The sequence below is a fragment of the Notechis scutatus genome, chromosome Z (genome assembly GCF_049901735.1).
Source record: "Notechis scutatus isolate UNSWTSFEM ecotype Mainland chromosome Z, rNotScu1.2, whole genome shotgun sequence".
In the NCBI taxonomy this organism is placed as follows: domain Eukaryota; kingdom Metazoa; phylum Chordata; class Lepidosauria; order Squamata; family Elapidae; genus Notechis; species Notechis scutatus.
This window is the reverse complement of record NC_142025.1, coordinates 41,708,155-41,729,896: the sequence shown is the minus strand read 5'-3', so window position 1 is coordinate 41,729,896 and position 21,742 is coordinate 41,708,155. Positions and strand designations below refer to the sequence as shown.

The 21,742-nt window shown below is 33.0% G+C and overlaps 1 protein-coding gene across 28 annotated transcripts in view; it reads right to left on the bottom strand.

The window, feature by feature from the left end:
* The window catches only part of ICA1 (islet cell autoantigen 1), a 56,619-nt gene that overhangs the window by 19,862 nt on the left and 15,015 nt on the right, over window positions 1-21,742 (bottom strand). For 18 of the 28 annotated variants that reach the window (XM_087945905.1, XM_087945916.1, XM_087945912.1 and 15 more), the window contains exons 6-9: window positions 21,046-21,169; window positions 17,017-17,215; window positions 5,575-5,700; window positions 5,285-5,383 (exon numbers count right to left, since the gene is read on the bottom strand). In XM_087945905.1, coding sequence (XP_087802031.1) covers window positions 5,285-5,383; window positions 5,575-5,700; window positions 17,017-17,215; window positions 21,046-21,169 — 548 coding nt within the window. The remainder of the gene's footprint in view (window positions 1-5,284; window positions 5,384-5,574; window positions 5,701-17,016; window positions 17,216-21,045; window positions 21,170-21,742) is intronic. The other 10 variants (XM_087945920.1, XM_026677783.2, XM_087945925.1 and 7 more) reach the window with 1 other exon arrangement.

The window sequence follows — 21,742 nt, the reverse complement described above, 5'->3', positions numbered from 1 at the left end:
GCAGGGTGACAAGGGGTAACAAGAATATATTTGCAATTAAAAAATACTTAGAAAATAGGGTAATATAGATTATTAAAGGAGGTAGATACTGATAACTCTTATTAGATGAATATACATTTTTATTTTTATCTTTAAAAGAAAAGTTAGGTTTATTGAAGAAATTGTAATAATTGAAATGAATGTGAAGATGTTTAAAAATGAGGTCAATATCAGTAACCAGGAATTTAATAGTCAATTTTTCCCTTTGACCCTTTTGGAATTAGAAATAAAATTAAGGGGGGGGGAAATATATTGCGGAATCCAAATGAAAAGATGTAATGGTTATTATTGTAACTACTTAAAAATAAAGGTTTATTGGGAATTAAGATGAGGGAATAAAGGTATATTTTAACCACTGAGGTGTCACACTCAAAGCAGTAAAAGGGGGGGAAACCTAAGTTTGTTTCTTTTTCTCTTGTGTTAAAACTTGTATTAATCTAGAATTTATAGAAAGAATGTATGATGAAAAGAAAATATGACAGATTAAAGAACTATTTAAATTAATAAGCTAATACAGACTATTAAAAGGAAGGAGAGACATTGGTAACCTTTTTTTTCTTTATTAGGCAAACATATATTGTTATTTTTACTCTTAAAAAATATTAAAGGATTATATTTGAAATAATTGAAATGAAATGAAAGGATGTTTGGGTTGAGATTAATGTAAGAGATTTGGATTAATTTGTTTGTTTTTCTCTTTTCTGAAAATTTGGAATGGAAAAGGTAATAATAGAATTAAGTTTGCATATATTAATGTATAATTATTGTCATATTTGTATGTAAAATACGTTGTCCACTAAAAAGAGCCTTTTGTTTTTATGTGAAAAATTGAATAAAACTTGTTTAAAATTTTTTTAGAAACCTAGCTTTGCCCACAGAACCTGGCATGCCATACAAAGCATGGTGTTGTTTTCAAGCTAATGGACATTATACAACCATTTTAGTACTATATTTCTGATTAAAATGCTTTTAAAAGAACTTGTTTTGCCATTGTAATAATGGCATAATATATAATAATAATATATAGAATTTCTATTTTTTGGAAAGACAATTACAATGTTACCTTATTTTTCTTCTTAAATGCTGTTATCAAGTTCACAGCAATCAAAGTAACAGACAGTAAAATTCTATTTCACACATCCTAGCTATCACAGGACTTTTTATTTGCATTGTGCAAAATTAAAGACAAATCTTTTTTATACGGTACATTCTCAGCTTTTCTGTTCCTATATAGTTTAGTGGACTAATTTAATAGTGGAGACGGAGCAGTCTTGCAAATTTAATTTTGTTTTTTGTTTTGCTAACACGCTTGTATTTACATTACCCTTGATATTTTTAAATAGATTTGGTTAACAAATTTGCTATTTTATTTTCTAACCATTGCACTGAGTCTTCCTTGAAATACTGACATAAATTACAAGCCTAACATATGCATGTTTCCCTAAAAATAACAATTATCATAACTGGCAAAGTAAACACAGGTTTAGATCTAGAATTTAAGAAAAAAAGGATTTCTTATTATTTAGAATTATATTAGAATCACATTTTGCCTTTCCTCTGGAAACTTAAGACAATTTAGATGGTCTTTCTTTATTTAAATCCACAAATTATTTGGTTATAGTCGTGCTAATTCTATGCAATTCATCTCTGACATATGGTTCACGTTATCAAAGTTTATGCTGTTTACATATTAGGATTATTTTGAAAAATTGCTGTGTTTAATTGTCTTAGTATCCTTGCTGCATCTGAAGAAGTTGATTATAACCTGCAAGGTTTATGCTAAATTAAAAGTTAGTCTAAAATTTATTGAATTTATTCTTTAAAGCAATACATGTTCAAGCATATGAAGAAAAATCCATCAAAATAATTCAGGAAGCAGCAAGGTCACAATGATATTCATTACTCTCTAAATGTAGGAAATGAGTTAAGTCTAAAATTAAATGGAAATTATTCCAAGTAGAACAAAAAGGTATTGTAATGATCATGCAAACAACGTAATATAAACATGTATAATACACTGTATTTCTTCATTTCTGCAATTTAGAGAGGAATTAGCTGATCATAAATATGGTTTATTATAAATTAAGCATATATGAGTAGCAATAACAGGTGGTAACTGTCATATAATATAAAATCCACAGAAACAGATTTTTTAAAAAAACAACAGGCATTATAATTAAAAAAAGTTCTAAAGACAAAAACATTTCTCAGAGACTTTGTAGCTGGTATTATGTCTAATCTTACTTTGTTAAAGTCATTTAATATATCATTTTTTTGCAAGGTATATAACAATATCAATTGTCAAACACAACTCTTCCAATTCCCCTTTCCATTTTTGGAAAAAAAATGGTGAGGACAGCATAAATCATAATTACCAACGTTAGCATTTGTTCAAAGTTTTCAGATTGATAACTTTCATGAAAAATCATCCACTAGAATAATTAAAATATCCAGCATAGAATAAGCAGTCTCCCTCACTTAGCTTGTATCAATAAACCAGAATATGTTCTCCTAGGCAGCTCTGTTGAAGAAGGAGATGTCAAAAATGTCAAGAAGGCACCACAACCATGTGTGATTGAGGTCAACTGTTTTGATCCACTTCCCTACCTCCCCCTGCCCGATGGCTCTGCTTCCAGATTCTATTCTCTGATTTTCAGGATTTGTGTTCTGGTCCCCTTCTTTCAGCACTTAAAATATTCTATCTTATTTCTATCTTTCTCCAATATTCCTTAGTATTTGACTGCTCTTTACTAGATAAATAGAGGAATAGAGGAAAAGACTTCAGAAGTCTAGAAGGGCAAAAGTAAGAAGGCACAAAGATCACTGACAAAGAAAAAGTTTACAGTATTGAGAAATCTGTTCATATGTCTATTCTGCTTTGTTTCTCAGTTGTATTTTCATTCCCTGCTGTTAATTTAGTTTTGCAACACTAGCAGCAAATTAATGTTTCTACAGGATACATTTTAAGTAATTCTTTTTCATTTTAAAGAAAGTAAAATAATTAATATTTTCAAAGCACTGGATAACCCCAACGAAACAATCCTTTTCTCAACAGGATTCCATGATTTGCTAATGCATTCAAAATATTATTTCAAATATAAACTTGACTATGAGGAAAAACAGCTACAATTACATTACTTCCACAATATACCCTGAAGTAAAGAAAATAATCTTTTATTAGACTGTTTATTAACAGACATTAGCAAAGAAGATACCCCTCTAAAACAATATTTTATTTCCAAATAAATCCAAAACACAGGAACCTTACAGATCTGGATGTAATATTTTCCCATGAATAAATCACCAGTTCTTAACGATGTTTTCTTTAAGTAATATTATTAACTAAAATAGAAGAGTGGAAATAAACCTGTATTTCATTAAAGGCTACATGATTAATTTAGATTTTAGACAGTACAACATAACCCAACCCTTTGAGTTGCAGTGAGCGAGTAGGTGGCAATATAAAATTTCCAAACAAACAAACAAATAAAAAATATTAAGTGTTTCTTAAAGAACAAGGGAAGGGGAAGAATATACTGTACAGAAAAATTTAGATCTTATATAAACTAGTATCAGAGTTCAATATTTATCTTTTCAAAAAAGGAACAGACTTCACCAAAGCTAGTATGGCATAAGAAATATATTGGAAAAGAGGCAAATTGGGAGACTCCAAAGACTGCAACACATCATCTCTCATTCCTGGCAGGATTCGCTTATTACTAATAATATCAGACATAATTCTTATTCATATTTTTTATTCAAAGACATAATCAATGAAGCTCAAGGCTAAACTAGATAATTTATGCTGCTTTCCTTTGTTTTTTAAAAGACTGGCATTTAAGAAATAAGTTAATTCAGAAGCATGCCACAACTATATTAGGCTTTTTGCTTCTAAATTATTTTATTTATTTATTTATTTAATTTATATTGCCACCTATTTGCCCATGGCGACTCAAGGTGGCTTACAGAATGTAAAACCATATTTAAAATTTAAAAAATAAAAATAAAAACTAACAAAAAGAATCAAAAACATTAATAAAGTACAATAGAACAAAATCTGGGAAAAATAAATAAATCATCCACCACCTCCCACCCCAACGACAGCAGATCACACGAGCCATTTGATGGGCTCCATCCTACTCTGGGTTCCCTAGGCCTGCTGGCAGAACCAGGTCTTCAGTGCCTTCCAGAAGAGTGCTAGAGTGGGGGCCATTCTAATCTCTGGGGAATGATATTCCAGAGAGGGGGAACCACTTCAGAGAAGGCCCTTCTTCTGGGTCCCACCAAGTGTATCTCCCTTAGGGATGGGACCCGCAATATTTCTTGCCTCTCCATTCTATTGGGTTGGGTAGATGTGACCGGCAAGAGACGTTCCCTCAGATAACTTGGTCCAAAACCATGAAGGGCCGTAAAGGCAGAATTTCCTGTTATGTTTCAATTGGGGAATTACAATTTAGTTGTTACTGGGATTAGAAAGAAAAAATGAACCTACTCTCTCGGTATACTGTGGTCCTAATAAAAATCTTAACCAATCACATCTCTTTGTTGTTGTTTTGTTCTTTTTGCATTTTACTAATGAATGTAGGTTAACCTCCATACTGAATAAGCAGCATCCAACGTTTCTGTGAGCAGGCAGAACAAATGATGGTCTTGCTACATACCAAAATTCCAAGTTAGAATGAGACTTCACACTCCATAGCAAAGAAAGTGAAGCAGTTTAATTTGTGAATTTTGATAGATTAATAACTAGGTTCTATGAAAGATAATTAAAGAAATGCTGCCAAAATAGTTTATTTTCTTCTACTTTTCCAGTTAGGATAATACTGCCATGGTAGGAAGAGGGAGACAAAAGGAAGCTTAGAGCCCAAATTTGCTTTCTTTGCAATGCCAATGTGAGGTGATTCCCAGTGATTGATACTTACCTATACTGGTAATACAATGACTGTCATACATAATAACCAATATTTCTAATATGCCACTATAAAAATCAATGTGAATTTTTATTAGAAAATTATGGTACATACTTTTACAGAAAAAGGAACAAAATAATTAGTGCCACTTCCTTATAATATCACAGCTTTACGGTAAGCCAATGTCTGATTGCAGAATTATAAAAGCAAGCAATAACATAATTTAGAATGCATATATAGGGACCACCACAGCAACTGTATTTTACAATAGATTTCATTTGTTAAGATCACACTATTAAAATAGTACTATATAAGCTTAGGCAACTTTTCTTTACCTTCAACATAGTGAATTGGTATGGCTGATAACCTTTGAAACTTTCATGGATAGCTGCCATGGTATGAGATGTTTTTTCCCAAAAATGAAGAAGAGTTGTCTGTAATGGAAAGAAATATAATTCTTCAAATGACATCTAATAGTTAACATTTCCATTTTTGTTGGACAACAAAAATGATCCAGTTGCAGATATTTTATTACATAAAGTTTACCTCTCTGTCACATAAAAACTACATGATTCCATACCTAAAAATAGCCCCTAAGTTTTATAGATCCTTTCATTATTAATACCTGGTATGTTGTAAGGATGTGAGACAGAAGATTACATCTACTTGCTCCAAGAAGATCCACTTTCTGACAGACATCAGTTTTCAATTTGTCAAAATTCAATTTTGTATGACGGACTTGTGCTTGAACCTATCAATATAAAGGTTACTTGAAAGAATAAGAAATTCTAAAATATCAGACCATCCAGAATGCTTCCCTTGGTTCCAAAATAACATTTAATTATATTAATTATATTTAAGTAATCATTATTTTATCATTATTTTATATTATACACCTATTTTAATTTTAATATACTTATGACATCCTTTAATAAAAAGTTTTCACAGACGTTTCCTGGACTTATTAGGAAATAAATATAACATGTTGAGAAACAGTGTACAGTTCACTTAGTTCTTAACTTCTTTATTCTTGGTAAAAAGAGATAAAATCAGAATGTTCAAGAATCTGATGACTCTTAAGGGTGTGCCTTGCTGGCTAACTGAGGACTCTTTTCTATAAACACTGTGAAGTTATTTTTCCAGTAAAAAGCAAGGAGTAGAACTCAGGGAGGAAGTGAGAATTAAAATCAAAGGCTTCAAAATTGCTGGGAGAAAAATAATCAATAAGATAAATTTGGCAAGCAATTCAGCAAAGAACCCATGATTTCATCCTTGAGGGATCTGTTACTTTTTTTCAGTGCTGCTTTGTTCTGTTTGGGATAATTTTATATAGTATATATTACTAATCTCTCTCTTTTCGTTATGATTACTTCTGTTAACATGCATATTTCAGCCTATTAAGTTGAAGCAGCTAACATAGGTCTTTTACTTTGATATCTCCCTGAGTATAATCATATTTGGAAGGATAATATGGCAGGCTTGCACTAATATTTGTGTGACACAGATACTCACTTCCTCCTTGCTACAGATGCATAATTGTAATACCAGTAGACCCATTGGTTATATATATGCTACTTGGGTAGAAATGGCCTGGCGAAAAATCTATAAAAGGCAAGGCATGTAAGTAGTTTCTTTCCAGACCATTTGCATCATTTCTGAAGCTAAACAGGAAAGAGGCATGATACTTGTTTGAAATATATTTATTTTCCTCTCAACCTATTAGGAACATATTTCAAATGAAACATTTTCACATAAGCCACTTTCAACTAAACTGAATGATTCTCAAATGTTCTCCATTTAGACACTCCTGATTCTTTGGTGATCTTGATAACATCAATCAGAGAACAAGCATCTACTGCAGTAAAAAATATGGAATATGATCATTTGGAAAATGCTTCTCTTCAGATTGAACAAAATATCTATAATGTGTATAGTTAGTGGGTCAACAAAAATATTATGTGATAAAATGAATGACAGATGAATTGAACAGTGGGAAAAAGGGAAAATTAAAAAAACGAATGAAAAAAAATAAAAAGAAATACACTTGTTGGGGGTATACTATTTTCTTCTAAACAGAGTGTTAAGACTGTCACTGTTACATGTCAAACAGCCCTTATTTAAATAGACTTTACTTTCAAGAAGTTGAATTAGACACTGCAGCTTAAATACTTTAGAGTTTTAAGAACTTATGGTCCAATTCAAAGGTTATCAGTTTAAAGGGAGATGTTGCAATTGTTCTCCTTTCTATAATCCACAATTTCTACCTCTGGCTGTATCCTAATTTCAGAAAATCCCAAGAGAATTCACAGTAAAGGACAAATATGGACAGTGTGGGTAGCTTTTTGGATATGAAAGATCTAATTAAAGAGCCTTCCCAGCCTACTCAAATGCTCCAGATTCATGAGCAAATTTAGAATAACCACTTGATAGTTCTAAATGATTCATTTATGGTTGCTTGCAGTGGAAAAACAATAGTAAAACAAAACAAAATAGGAAGTGAATGAAAGATATGGCAACAATTTTAAAAAGACAGAGTGTGCCAATATTATATTACTCTAACTTTCAAATAGGATTGTTCTCCATTCTTAAAACCAAGCTGAGTAATTTGCAATCTAATACTAAAAACCTATCTACAAACAAAAAATAGAAAAGCAATACTTCTGGGGGAACTCTACCGCCAAAGAAACAGGACATAGAGTTCGGGAGCATAGGTAGGGATGCTACTCCATTGCAAGAAGAAGAGAAGTGAGCAGCATCAGAAATAACAACAGCCACTAATCCTGCCCAGAAATCACAGCTAGCGTTACATACAAAACCAGGAAGAACATATTTCAGAAAGAGCAGATGCATCCCCTGCCCAATGTCAAATCAGGTTTCAGAAACTAAGGCTTGGTCAACCCTCTCATCCATGATAAGGTCATGGATGAAGGTTGAACTAGCATTAAGTATCATGCAGTAGCAGGTGTCCAAAGCTGCTGAGGTTCTAGAAACCATGTCATGGAGCTGAGTACCAGGCGCCAGAGTGCACTATGAATATAGAAGTAATAGACTCCTATATAAACATGCAGAAAAGGGATACTGATGGAGAAATCGACTCAATCATTCTTTATGTCATTTTTTAATTTTAAAATGCCAGTTTATTATATAAGAATAAAAATAATGAACATTGTGACATTCAATATAAAGATGATGGTTTGTTTAACTATACATTTATATCACATCTTAAAACTTTGTCCAACTTATTTTTTGAACTAGAATTAATCTATAACTGTCCAATCTAATCCAATCGTTGGAAGAGCTTTATAGCTCCTGCTGCCTTAAGAAAGTTCAAAACACTTTTAAAGACCCATCTCATCCTGGGCACCCTTTTTTTGAATTATTACCATCTGGCAGATGGTACAGAATAATAAAAACAAGGACAAACAGGCTCTAGAACAGCTTATATCCCAGAGCAGTAACTATATTCTACTGTATTATTAATGCAATATCGGGTTTTCGATTCAATTGTATAGAATGTGAAGGATGTGTTTTATTTTTATAGTTATAATGTACACTGAAGATGGCATTTAATTTTATTGTATGAGGTGCAATGACAACAAAGTAAACTAAAATTAAATTTAGTAATGGTTTTAATATAAAATGTATATGGAGATTCTCAGTCATCCAGTTCATAGTTGTCCCAAAGATTTTTGAAGATGTTTCGCTTCTCATTCAAGAAGCTTCTTTGGCTCTGAAGCTTCTTGGATGAGAAGCAAAACATCTTCAGAGAAAAAATAGAAAGTCCTGTTTAAATGTAAACATTTAAGAAGGTGAAGAAAAGTATAATAAAATAAGCTGATTATTAAATATAAATTGACCTAAAAGAACTATATATGTATCCCTCACCAAAGCTTATATAGATGAACATTCCAACTGACTCTTTAATTGTCCCTGGAAGGCTACATGACACATCAATAAGGAAACAATTGTTTCTAATCAATCAGAATTCAGAGAAAGAACTCATATTGAGATTTTCTGAGAGTCTGCTGCCTGAAAGTTTTGTTATCATCTGGTTAGGACCCTAAATGAATGAAAATTGCAGCAATAGACTATATATAATAGAAATAAAACCACTGCAGGAAATTTGTATAACATCCACAATCCCTCTGTAAGGGAGTTGGGAGGTTTTAAAATTTGGTAGCTAGCTACCATAAATGTCCTTTAATAGGGTGTTTTAAATGTTCTTTAGGTATTGCCTACTGTTTATTTGAAAAAAAGTATAATAAACTAAATGATCTTGTACAAATATATTATTATGTAATATATGTAAATATATAAATACAAATTAAAGACCCTAAACAAATGTACAACTGAACCCATACATGCAACCTTCTACAATGCTGTAACAAATCTGGGACTGGAACAATTAGTAACCAACAATACTAGACTTAACAACTGATCTCATCTTCTGCAATAGTTTGAATTCAATTTACGGAATACAAATTAAAGAACCCTTTTCCAACAGTGATCACAACATGATTGACTTTTGTCTCAATATACATCCACACAAAATCATCACAACAACAAAATCCCCAATTATAATAACTTCAAAAAAGGCAACTATGATCTTATAATCAACGATCTCTGTTCCCTTGATTGGCAATTTCTATTCACTGGATGCAATAATGTTGAAGACCATTACAACATATTCTTACTAGAAATCAAAAGAGCCATCAAAGTATACGTACCGATAACAACTCCCAAAACCAGGAAAAACAGATTATCCATAACAATAAGGAAGCTTCAATACAAAAAGAGATCACTTTGGCGAAAAAACAAATCTGGTCACGTTGCCAACTTCAAAAGCTGTACACAACAAACTACTACTGAAACTAAAATCTTATGGTATCTCTGGACACCTACATAACTGGATAGAAGCATTCCTGTCAAACAGACAACAAATCGTCAAAATTGGGAGCGTCCTTTCAAATTCTGTACCTGTCAACAGTGGTGTCCCCCAAGGCAGTGTTTTAGGACCAACCCTCTTCATACTCTACATAAATGACCTCTGTGATCATATTAGGAGCAACTGATGATGTAAAGCTATTCAACACCACAGACAATACTAATACTACTACCCTCCAAAAAGACCTTGACTATGTAACAGAATGGTCAATCAAATGGCAACTTCAAATCTCAACAAATAAATGCACTGTCTTACATATTGGCAGAAAAAAATCAGAAAACAAAATGCAAGCTAAATAATGAAGACCTTGTTGAGGATCCAAACTTTGTCAAGGACCTTGGAGTACTAGAGGCCACTGTAACTACATAGCCAAAAAGGCGTTAAGAGTTGTTAACCTAATCTTATGTAGCTTTTTCGCTGGTAATATTACACTAATAACTAGAGCATACAAAACATTTGCTAGACCAATACTCGAATACAGCTCATCAGTCTGGAACCCACATTACGTATCTGATATTAGCACAGTTGAGAAAGTCCATAAATATTTCACACGAAGAGTTCTCCGCTCCTCTACTCATTGCAGAATACCTTATGCCACTAGACTTGAAACTCTAGACCTAGAAAACCTAGAACTACGCCGCCTCCGGTCCGATCTAAATATGGTATATAAAATCATACATTGCAATCTCCTACCTGCAAATGAATACTTCAGCTTCAAACATAACAATACAAGAGCACACAATAGATCCAAACTCAAGGTTAACTGCACCAAACTTGACTGCAGAAAATACGACTTCAGCAACAGAGTGGTCAATGTTTGGAATATTCTACCTGACTCTGTGGTTTTTCCCCCAAACCCCAAAAACCTTAACCTTAGACTGTCTACTATTGACCTCACCCCCTTCCTAAAAGGCCTGTAGGGGCCGTGCATAAGCGCACCATCGTGCCTACCGTCCCTGTCCTATTGTTTTTTTATTTTTCTTATAAGTTTCTATCTCATGTATTCAAAACTATATTTATTCTTATACCTGTATTTTGTAAGCGATTGACAAATCAAATAAATACTAAAAATATATATATTTTATGTGACCTGAAATTTTGTGTTCCATTTTATTTATACAGTATTTGTACATATATTTGTACAGGAGCATTTAGTTTATTATACTTTTTAAAATAAACTAGACAGTACCTAAGAAAACATTTAAAACACCCATTTAAGGGTATATATGCCTGTATTATATCCTTCCTCCCTCCCTCCCTCCCTCTTTCTTTCTTTGTTTCTTTCTCCCCCCCCTCCTTTTCTTTTCTTGCATCAATTTTGGAAATTTCTGTTTGTAAACCTGAGACCGAAACAGATAAATTCCAGGCCTGAGCTTTTAAACAGATTCTTGACATGGTTATATTTCACAAACATTATCCAATTAAAACATTTCACCGTATCACAGTATTTTAATGTCAGTAAGGAATGAAAGAAATGAAAAGAAGTGTAACGTAACAGTAATAAAGTAATGAAATAGAATAAACAGTGAAAAAAAAACAAGAATATAGCAGATATGAGAATAAAAGATTGGAAAGTGGGGAATTTGGGAGAAAGCAGGGAGGTGGGGCTTGCTATCAACCTAGTAGTGTCCTCCAGTATGGTACTCCCCCATTGGGTTCCCAGGCTGAACTGCAGAGCCAGGTCTTCAGGCTCTTACTGAAGGATAGAAAGGTGGAGGCAGATCTCCCTTTGAAGGATAGGGTGTTCCAAAGGGCCAGCCTTACCATTCATTCCTGCATTTTCGTTGAAATCTGAAGTTAATTCTGAAGGATTGGCAGCATAACTGGCCACCTCACAGGTGGAGGAGGGGAAGAATCACAAGTCATTTGCCATCTTGAATCATTCATAAAAATAATAAAGATGGGATAAATAAATCTAAAATATCATCTGCAGCTAGAAGAAGATTGGGGTTGGAAAAGAAGACTTATGGAACAGCTTATTTATTAAGACAGTAAAGATAACTACTAATTGAAATGGCTTTAATCCTTTCATAAAAGGAATGAAGAATTTACTGTTAAAAAGAGTGTGACAGGGATAAATGTGGTTTTATTTAAAAGCTATTTTTACAAGAAACTTCAGATGGTTTTATTGGAAGGCAAGTTAGATTCTCATAACTGCCTGTTTTATTTACTGATTCTATTTATACATATGTTTCTTCCTTCTTATTTTAACCCTACCATCACTTTGTAAGGTAAGATAACCTACACCTACAGAGTGTCATGGATAAACAAAGACTTGAATTCAAACATAATCAAAAACTTAAATCACTGTATCTTACTTAAATAATACATAGGAACTACCATATCAAAACAAAATGCTTTCTTTATATATTTTAAAGAAAACCATAGTATATGTTTTTCTATTGCTGAAGAAAAAAGATAGCAGGTTTATCCTTGGAAGTTAATATGTCATTGGTACCTTTTATTCTACAGTTTATATTGATATACTGTTAAAGATGTAGATAATTGCTCTTGATCATTAATAAGAAGGTCAATTCAGGCAATGCAAACCAGTGTAGAAATCATTACCTGACTAGGGGTGAGAGTTCTTTCCTCTCTATAACAGACTACATTATCTCTAAATAGCATGTGACCTTATGGCAAGGAAGACTTTTTACATAGACATATTTCTGGAACTTCTCATTGCTACCAAATTAAGCAATTTAAAATTGCTCTACACTGTGAATTTTATTTAAGGCATTAAGGGAATATTGGTGGTCCTCAACTTATAACCACTGCTGGGACTGAAAAATTATTGTTAAACAGTGATGCTGTGATGGTCAAAACTGAGGACATTAGTTTTTTTGTACTGAAATAACATTGTATAACTTGCATATATTTTGCAGGTTTGCATATATTTTAATAATTCTGCTTATTCTAATACGTGGCATGATGAAGTATTACAGAAGACTCCAAAGGCCCACACCTCATCAATATTCATCCTTCTGGCAGCACCTGAGATATTTTTTCACCAAGCCTTTTCTATCCTACATAATCTTCAAGAATAAACTTTAGATTTTTACTAGTAGTATCAAAACTAGCAATAGTTCAATATAAATAAATAATACATAAATAATAAATATACATAAATAATAAACAAGCATAAAAAACTATTATGCAGTGCTCCCAATTTTATCTTCACAATCTCAAGAATGATGGTATTGAAATTGTTAGGATGATGAAATATATGTCAAAAATTAGTTTAATACTCGCACAGAACAATGGAGCAATAGTTTTGGGTCTTGTTATCAATGTGAAATGTCTACTAGGACACCACTCAAACATTTCATCAGCTTATTAACAAAATGGCTGCCTGAAAGATACAGGAAAGAAAAAAGTATATTTCACAAATATATATAAAAAAAAACAGCTTAAGACTTTCATTTTTACTCTGTAAACATAGCTGATGGCAGCTCGATTCAAACAACAAATTTCCATCTGCCAGCTTTACTCAACTGACAGGTAGCATAATCTAAATTGATGATGGTAAGTAAAATCAGGAACAAACAGAGCAAAGAATTTTACCCACTGATGTACATAAAAACAGACATGCACAACGTATTTTCCAAAATAAAGATGCTAGATTTTCTAGTTAATTACAAATTCTAATCACCTGAATGCTCCCTGTTCAGTAACACTTATATATTTATTGGCCAATTGTTGTTACATTTAGAAGTAGATATTCTTTGTGTCAAAAAAGAGAATAAGCAGGGAACATATAGACACATCTCTAAGAACAACAAAAAGATCATTAAAATGTACTACATATGATATATAGGCAATCCTCAACTTACAACAGTTCATTTAGTAACTTCAAAGTTACAAGGGCATTGAAAAAAGTGACTAATGACTGTTTTTCATACTTATGACCGTTGCAACTTCCCTATGATCATGTGATTGGATGCTTGACAATTGACTGACATATATGACGGTCGTAGTGCCCCAGGGTCCTGGGATCACCTTTTGCAACCTTCTGACAAGCAAAGTCAATGGGGAAACCAGATTCACTTAACAACCATGTTACTAATTTAACAACTGCAGTGATTCAGTTGATAAAAGGGGCAAGAAAAGTGATAAAATGGGGCAAAACTCATTTAACAAATTTCTCACTTAGCAAGATAAATGTTGGGCTCAATTGTGGTCATAAGTCGAGGACTACTTGTATTACTACTGAGAACAAATAGACAAAAGAATAAATTATACCTTTTTGGTATTTATCCTAATCTGACACAATGTAGACAAGGAAAGCAGAGGCTCTTTAAGTATTTTCCACCATTCAGCTACAACCCAGAAGGTGAAAATATTTGATTACCTATATGCAACTTCCTTTCCTCACATATCCAAATGTACAAAATAAATAATATCTAATTTTCAATTTTCCAAAAAGCTTAACAGTAAAAATTGCATTGGCATAGACATGTTCATCATCATCTTAAACTTCAAATAGAAAAACTGTACAGGATAAAAGCTGAGAATTCTTAATCTGATGATGGAGGTTCCTTCTCTGAGCTTGTAGGTAGGTTTCAGAACTATTTGTTACCAGGCTAGGTAGGTAACATTGTGTGATCAGTGGGTCTTCTGATGGGACACATCAGGTGAAGGTCATATCTGGTGAAGATTTTGTGATGGGTCAGATATGGATCATGTCAGGCGAGGATCTTGTGATAAGTCTTGTGATGGGGATGTCACATCAGATGAGGGTCCTTAGACGGTGATGCTGGGGGGTGGGGTGTTGCATGGGTTATTAGTTGAGGGTTAGTGCTGTCTCTGGTTGGCTGTGTGTTTGTGCTGAATTCTGGAGGGTTTTTAGGCTGCTTGTGGGTCAATGTGTTTGTTGATGGAATTACTTGTGGAGTCTGGTCTTCAATAAACTCACGAGTAAGGCTGGTGGTAGCCTGACCAATGATTCTTGTATTGAATTGGTGTTGTTTGGTGTCTGGGTGGGTAGAGATTAGGGATTTGGGATCATGGCGACTGACTGCCAGCTGGTGTCAATGGATACTGATTTTCAATTACATAAAGATAATGAAATGTTCGGAAACCAACCCAGAAGCTCAGAGAACGAACTTCCACCCTTACCTTATACCTGAGCTACAGATATTCACCACTATAGCAATTCTTAATCCTGACACTTTTATTAATAGATAACAAACTGGAGATAAAATGTTTCTAACATAATACCTGGACTGTGGAATATATGGAGTACCGAACATAAAGTAAATAGCACTTCTCAAAAAAAAAAAAGTCTCATTCCATGAAAATTCTAATGCTGACTTACAAGTTCCAAAACATTTTTCAGTAGATAATTATTAATCTTTATATAGCTTATGATAAATGCATATGTATCACTGCATTCAGATATTCATTTGTAAACAATAATTTCATATCCAGAACCTCATTCATAAATAATAATTTCGCAGCACATAGTTAAATATGTTTAAATCTAGATCCACCTTTCTATGTTAGATTATGTCACAGATTTACAATAATTTGTGTAACAAATTTGTGTATACTAGCTAGCCTTTATATTACTAAATGTCCTAAATATAATAAATATTTACAATATTAAAAAAATGAAATGGTCACAAAGACACCAGTACTAAAATATTCTATAAATATAATGCTATACAAATTCTACTTACTGTCACATATTCATTATATCCCCATCATATCATAAAGATAATTTCAACATGGTTAATCAATTTTAGACAGTGCTATATAAATTTACAGATGTTTTCCTTTGTTTGATAAAAAAGGTTTATACGTCTGTTTCTTGGATTTAAAAAAATCCTCAATTTATATTGTAGTCAGTAAAATACTACCATACAGTGGCAGCATTTAGAATTGCTTCATTTCTTGTAATATTATCTACAAGTATATAATTAAATATACACTTCCTAATATTTTCAGTATTGATCTGTCAAAGGATCTCACAAAAAAGCATCATAAATCTATTATAGAAATATTCTATATTTAACATATATAATTACCAAACTTGAATGTTTTCACCAATTAATATTTAATCAAACATTTGAACACAGGTGTTCAATATAGTTGTCCACATATGATAGCAATGGAACCTGCCCATTACGGTCACATTGTATGTCAGGGGTATGTTAAGTGAAACTACTTAAGTATTAAGTGAAAACCACCCTGGCTTTATATGAATGCATGGGTCATTAAATGCACATGGGGTACCTCAGAGATGCCTACTTTGGACCACTCAGGCCTTCCCCCACCATTATGCAATATGAGCATAAATGTTTATCAACATTCCAAGACCAAGACCTCCCTAGTTTCTGAAAAGAATATTGCATGCTTTCCAATCATTTTAACTTTCCATAAAGCAAACTATGATGAACTGTCTGATAGATATCTTGAATATAAAGTGGCACAATTGTTACTTTTTCACTGCTAAAGACCACAAAAACAGATTCTTAAAAACATATAGAAGTCTTCACTGGATTGTTACTTGTTAAAAAAGAAGTTATTGAATTAAATAGAATAGAAAAAGAAACTAATGTAAAAATCTCTCTATATCAAACATCCACATCTGCCTATTCCAGGTACTTAAGAAGGACTTGATAAGCAGATAAAAATGCCAAATTCAATCTGAACATCTGTCTGACAGTACAACAAATTTATAATGAAATATGATCATCCTTCATTAAAATTATCTATGCATGTCTTCAATAACTGAGTGGTTGGTAGAACCTGAAAAACTATCTTTAGAAATGGCCAATTTATACATGTAGGCAACACTGGTAATTTTTATTATCTTGATAGAATCTAGTTAAAATATTTATATCATCCTTTCCTTTAAATAACCAAGTAGCTGATCTAGCATCATTACATAGATACCTATTAATGAGATAATAATATATTTACACAAGCATACACATTGTATATAATTCAAGTAGGTATAACAATATATTTGTTGTCAAACCTTTTAGCAAGGAAAAATATATTCTTAGCCAGAACTGCTCTGATACATAGAAAATAATAAGTAGAATTATACATTTCTCAGAAAAATTAAATCCATTATCATCGACTATTATTTAGTAAATTGTGGAAACTTCATACCTTCCTAAATTTTTCCATCTGCTTATAAAGATCAGGATCCAGTTCTTGAGAAACATCTTTCATCCATAACAGAGCTCCTCGGTATTCAGTCCGACATTGTTCCATTCGGTTGACTGTCAACCATGTATCAGAAATAGCTCTGTATCTAAATGTCTCCACTTCTTGGTACAGTCTGCACAAAGGAGTGCGCAATGCCATTCTGTAACAAAAAGATACAAAAGTGAGCTTAGGAGAGCTGTCTCAGAATTATTTTTTTGAAGTTGATTACCAAGCTCATAAAATATGAGAACTATATTTTTAATATAAGAAACATATTCAAGGTAATTAGAACAGCTGTAGATCTTCAAGTCTCATTTCAAAACACAGTATAGAAAACAGAATTTTCACAATAAAAACACAATCCCACAACTACTTGCAATGCTTTCAGGGTTGCTGCCTTTAATTAAGTACATTTAATTGTAACACACTAATTATAAAGGATTTAAAATTACATTAAAAGTGAGTTTCTGATTGTTCAATCTCAGAATTCTTAAAAATTGACCTTGAAAGGTAAACTGCCAAACACAACACACGTTTCTTTATTTGCAGTGAATAAAATACCATCTTTAAAGTATTTTGGCTCTAGAATGAATATACTATGGATTTTCTCTAAACAATATAAATCAGATGTAAGTAGTATTGACTAAGTGAACACACAATTGCTACAGGTAGTCCTTGACTTATGACTACAACAGACATTTCTGTTGCTAAGTGAATTTTGTCCAATTTTTTTTTAACCTTTCTTGCCACATTTGTTAAGCGAATCACTGCAATTGTTAAGTTAGTATCGGTAACACATTGTGTTAATTAATCTTGCTTTCCCACTGATTTTGCTTATTAGGAGGTCAGAAAAGGTGATTAGATGACTCAGGGACACTGCAACTGTCATAAATATGAATCAATTGCCAGGCATCTGAATTTTGATCATGTGACCATGGAGATGCTGCAGCAGTCATAAGCATGAAAACGGTCATGTCATCTTTTTCAGCTCTGTTTTAAGTTTTCTGGTCACCAAATTAACTGTTATAAGTTGAGGACTACCTGTATTTGTAAACAGTAGATTTTGCTTAATATTGGTAGTTTTAAAGCATTTCAATTCAAGTATTAACAGAAATATCAAACTGGTTTGAGCCTTTTGTGCTACAAGAATATTTTTGTAATCATTATTTTATTAATATTATTTAAATGTTATTTTTAATAAATTGTATTAACCATCTCTATTATTTCATTAATCATTACAGTTTTTTAAGTTGAACCTTTCTTTCATCAGGACAGAAAATGGGAGATAATGAAACCCTGCCTTAGCCATGAAAGCCAGGTGGGTAATTTTGGGCCAGTCACTCTCTCAGCCCACTAACCTCACAGGGTTCTTGTTGTGGGGGAAAAAGGAGGAAGGTGTGTTGGATACATTCGTCACCTTGAGATATTTGTAAAAATAATAAAGGCAAGATACAAATAAATAAATGTATTGATGTATTAATTACAGTATAGTGACATTTCTACCTAGATCAAAATTGAGATCGATTTCCAGTTAAGTAATAGATGGATACTAAATATAGCATTTAGGATACCAGTGAATATATCATTGAATTTATCTAGTAGGTTAATGATAACAGTATATCATTGGGGACCTTGGAACTCTTCTAATCCAAACCCTTGCTCAAGCAGGAAACCCTATATCATTTTAGACAAATAGGTATCCAATCTCTTCTTAAAAACCTCTAGTAATAGAGCACAACTTCTGATGGCAAGCCATTCCATTTGTTAACTGTTCTCACTATCAGAAAATTTCTTCTTAGTTTTAGTTTGCTTCTTTCCTTGATATGTTTCCATCCATTGCTTCTTGTCTTGCCTTCTGGTGCTTCGAAAATAGGTTGACCCCCAACTTCTTTGTGGCGGCCCCTCAAATACTGGAACACTGTTATCATGTCATCCCTAGTTCTTCTTTTCACTAGACTAGACATACCAATTCCTGCAATCGTTCTTCGTATGTTTTAGCCTCCAATCCCCTAACCATCTTCCTTGTTTTCTCCTTTGCACTCTTTCCAGAGTCTCAACATCTTTTTATATTGTGGTGACCAAAACTGGATGCAATATTCCAAGTAGGGCTTACTAAGGCATTACAAAGTGATACCAACACTTCACATAATCTTTATTCTGTCCCTCTGTTAATGTAGCCTAGGATTGCATTGGTTTTTTTGGTGGCTGCAGAACACTGCTGGCCCATATTTAAGTGATTGTCCACTAGACTCCAAGATCCCTCTAATATTGATCCAAGTTTCACATATTCTGTACATGTACGTTTGGTTTTCTTGCCTAAATGTAAAACCTTACTTTTCTTTCTGTTGAATTTCATTTCATTAGATAGGGCCAAGGATTCAGCCTGTTGAGATCCTTCTGGATTCTTGATTCATCTGGGATATTGCGCTATCCTGTCAGCTTGGTGTTATCTGCAAATTTGATGAGTTTCCTTTCTATTTCCTCATCTAAATTATTTATGAAGATATTGAAGAGTACTGGACCTAAGACAGAAGGCCCAGTATTCTTCAATTTGGGGTAGCCTACTGCTTGCTGCCCTCCATGTAAATATTTCCATTAATGACAAAATGTTAAATATGGTTTGTCAGCCAGTTATGAATCCATTGGATGGTGTTGCTGTTTATCCCACATTTTCTTTAATTTACCAAGAAATAGATTGGGGTCTACTTTGTCAAATACCTTACCGAAATCCAAATATACTATGTCCACAGCATTTTGCTAGTCAATCTATTTTTAATAAACCCATGTTGGCTTCTCGTTATAACTTTGCTTGCTTTTAGGTGTAAGTAATCAGATCTGTTGTTTGATTACCTTTTCCAAGATCTCTCCAGATATTGATATTGGGCTGATTGGTCTGTAGTCCTGGATCTGTTTCCTCCATCCTATTTTGAAGATGGTTATCCCATCATCTCTTTTCCAGTTCTCTGATAATTCTCTAGTGCTCCAGGATCTTTGAAAGATATAATTAAATGGTTGTGAGATAAGGTCTGCCAGCTCCTTCAAAATTTTGGGATCTAATCCATCTGGTCCTGCTGATTTAAACTATCTAGCATAGACAGGTGTTCTTTTACCATTTTCTGTTGTTCTGTGGTTCTGTTTTTTTTGGGGGGGGATAGGTTGGGCTATTTTTTCTTTCTGCATGAAGACAGATGCAAAGAATGAATTAAACAGCTCTGCGTTCTCCCTGCTGCATGTCACTTCTTTGCCATCTTCTCCCGTTAGTGGAACAATTGTTTCCTTGTCTTTTTTGTTTTTTACATGTTGAAAGAAACCTTTAAAAATATTTTTGACATTTGTTGCAAGTCTTAGTTCATTCTCACCCTTAGCTTCCCTGACTTATCCTTTTTGTCTTACAGTTCTTTATGCAACCATGCTGGTTTCTTCTTGGAATTTTTCTTTTTCGATAGTAGTGTGCTGGACTGGACTTTTATAATCATATTTTTCAAAGTTTCCCAAGCTTGAGTTGTTCTTCAATTGTTTTCACCTTTAAGATTTTCACTCATTTTCATCCTTTCTGATTTTGCTGAAATCAGCTCTTTTAAAATCTAAGACACTAGCTTAATTATGTTCCACTGCATTATATTAAATTCCAATATGACGTGATCACTCTCATTATAATTCTTGCAACTTCAATTCCCTCTATGATTTCTTCTTGGTTAGTTAAGAATTTATGAAATTGTAATGCCATTTAGCCTCTTAGAGCTATTGAGTAAAAAATTTTAAAAGCATTAAAGGAAATGATATAAATATAAGGACAATGCAAAGAACAGAAAAATCAAAGAGAAAATTAAATCAGAAATACAAACAAGAATTTTGTTGATAAAGTGACCTAAGTCACTTTATATTTCTTTTAAAATGGACTGCTAGAAAACAAAGAGTAGAAATCAGAGTTAATGGTCTATTCATACATGAAATATGAATAATAAGAGAAGCCCATCTGGCCAAGCATACCTTTGCTGAGAAGAAAAACAGAGTGCCTTTCCGGTAGCTTGCATCATCTTGCCTGCTCTTGTTTTATCCTGAGAACCCTGAGATCGGAGAAATTTTCCCAATTCATTTTCTTCCTGAGATAGAACTAAAGAAAATGAAAAACTAAAGTGATTAGATATAGGGGAATGTGATTTATTTCCATCTTTTTTAGAAAGAACATGTTGCAAGAAATGCCCTTCACATATCTGTACAATTCCTAATTAACCTTCATGCATCTTATGTACTTATTAAAAAGTCAGATTTACCAATCTTACCTCCCATTTCCCCACTCTTGGTGTAAAAATTATATTGATATTGTTCTTACAAGAATAAGAATAGTTAAATGACCTTTATCTAGAATAGGGGTCGCCAACCTTTTGGACCTCAGGGACTACCAAACTCATAATTTTAGATCCCAGGGACCACTAACCGGTTCTGTGGGTGTGGCCTAATTTGTGGGTGTGGCTTGGTGGTCATGTGACTGGCTGGGCATGGCTTGTATGTAAATATTATAAATATTTATATAAATATTGAATTTTTTATTTAAAAAAAGAGCAACTTTTACCCAAAATCAGGCAAAGCAGGCAGGCAGATTGAGTTGCTCACAGAATCATTCAGTGATCTATCTATCTGCCATTGGCTAACTCAGTCTCTCAAATTTGCTTGCTGTGAGTCTGCA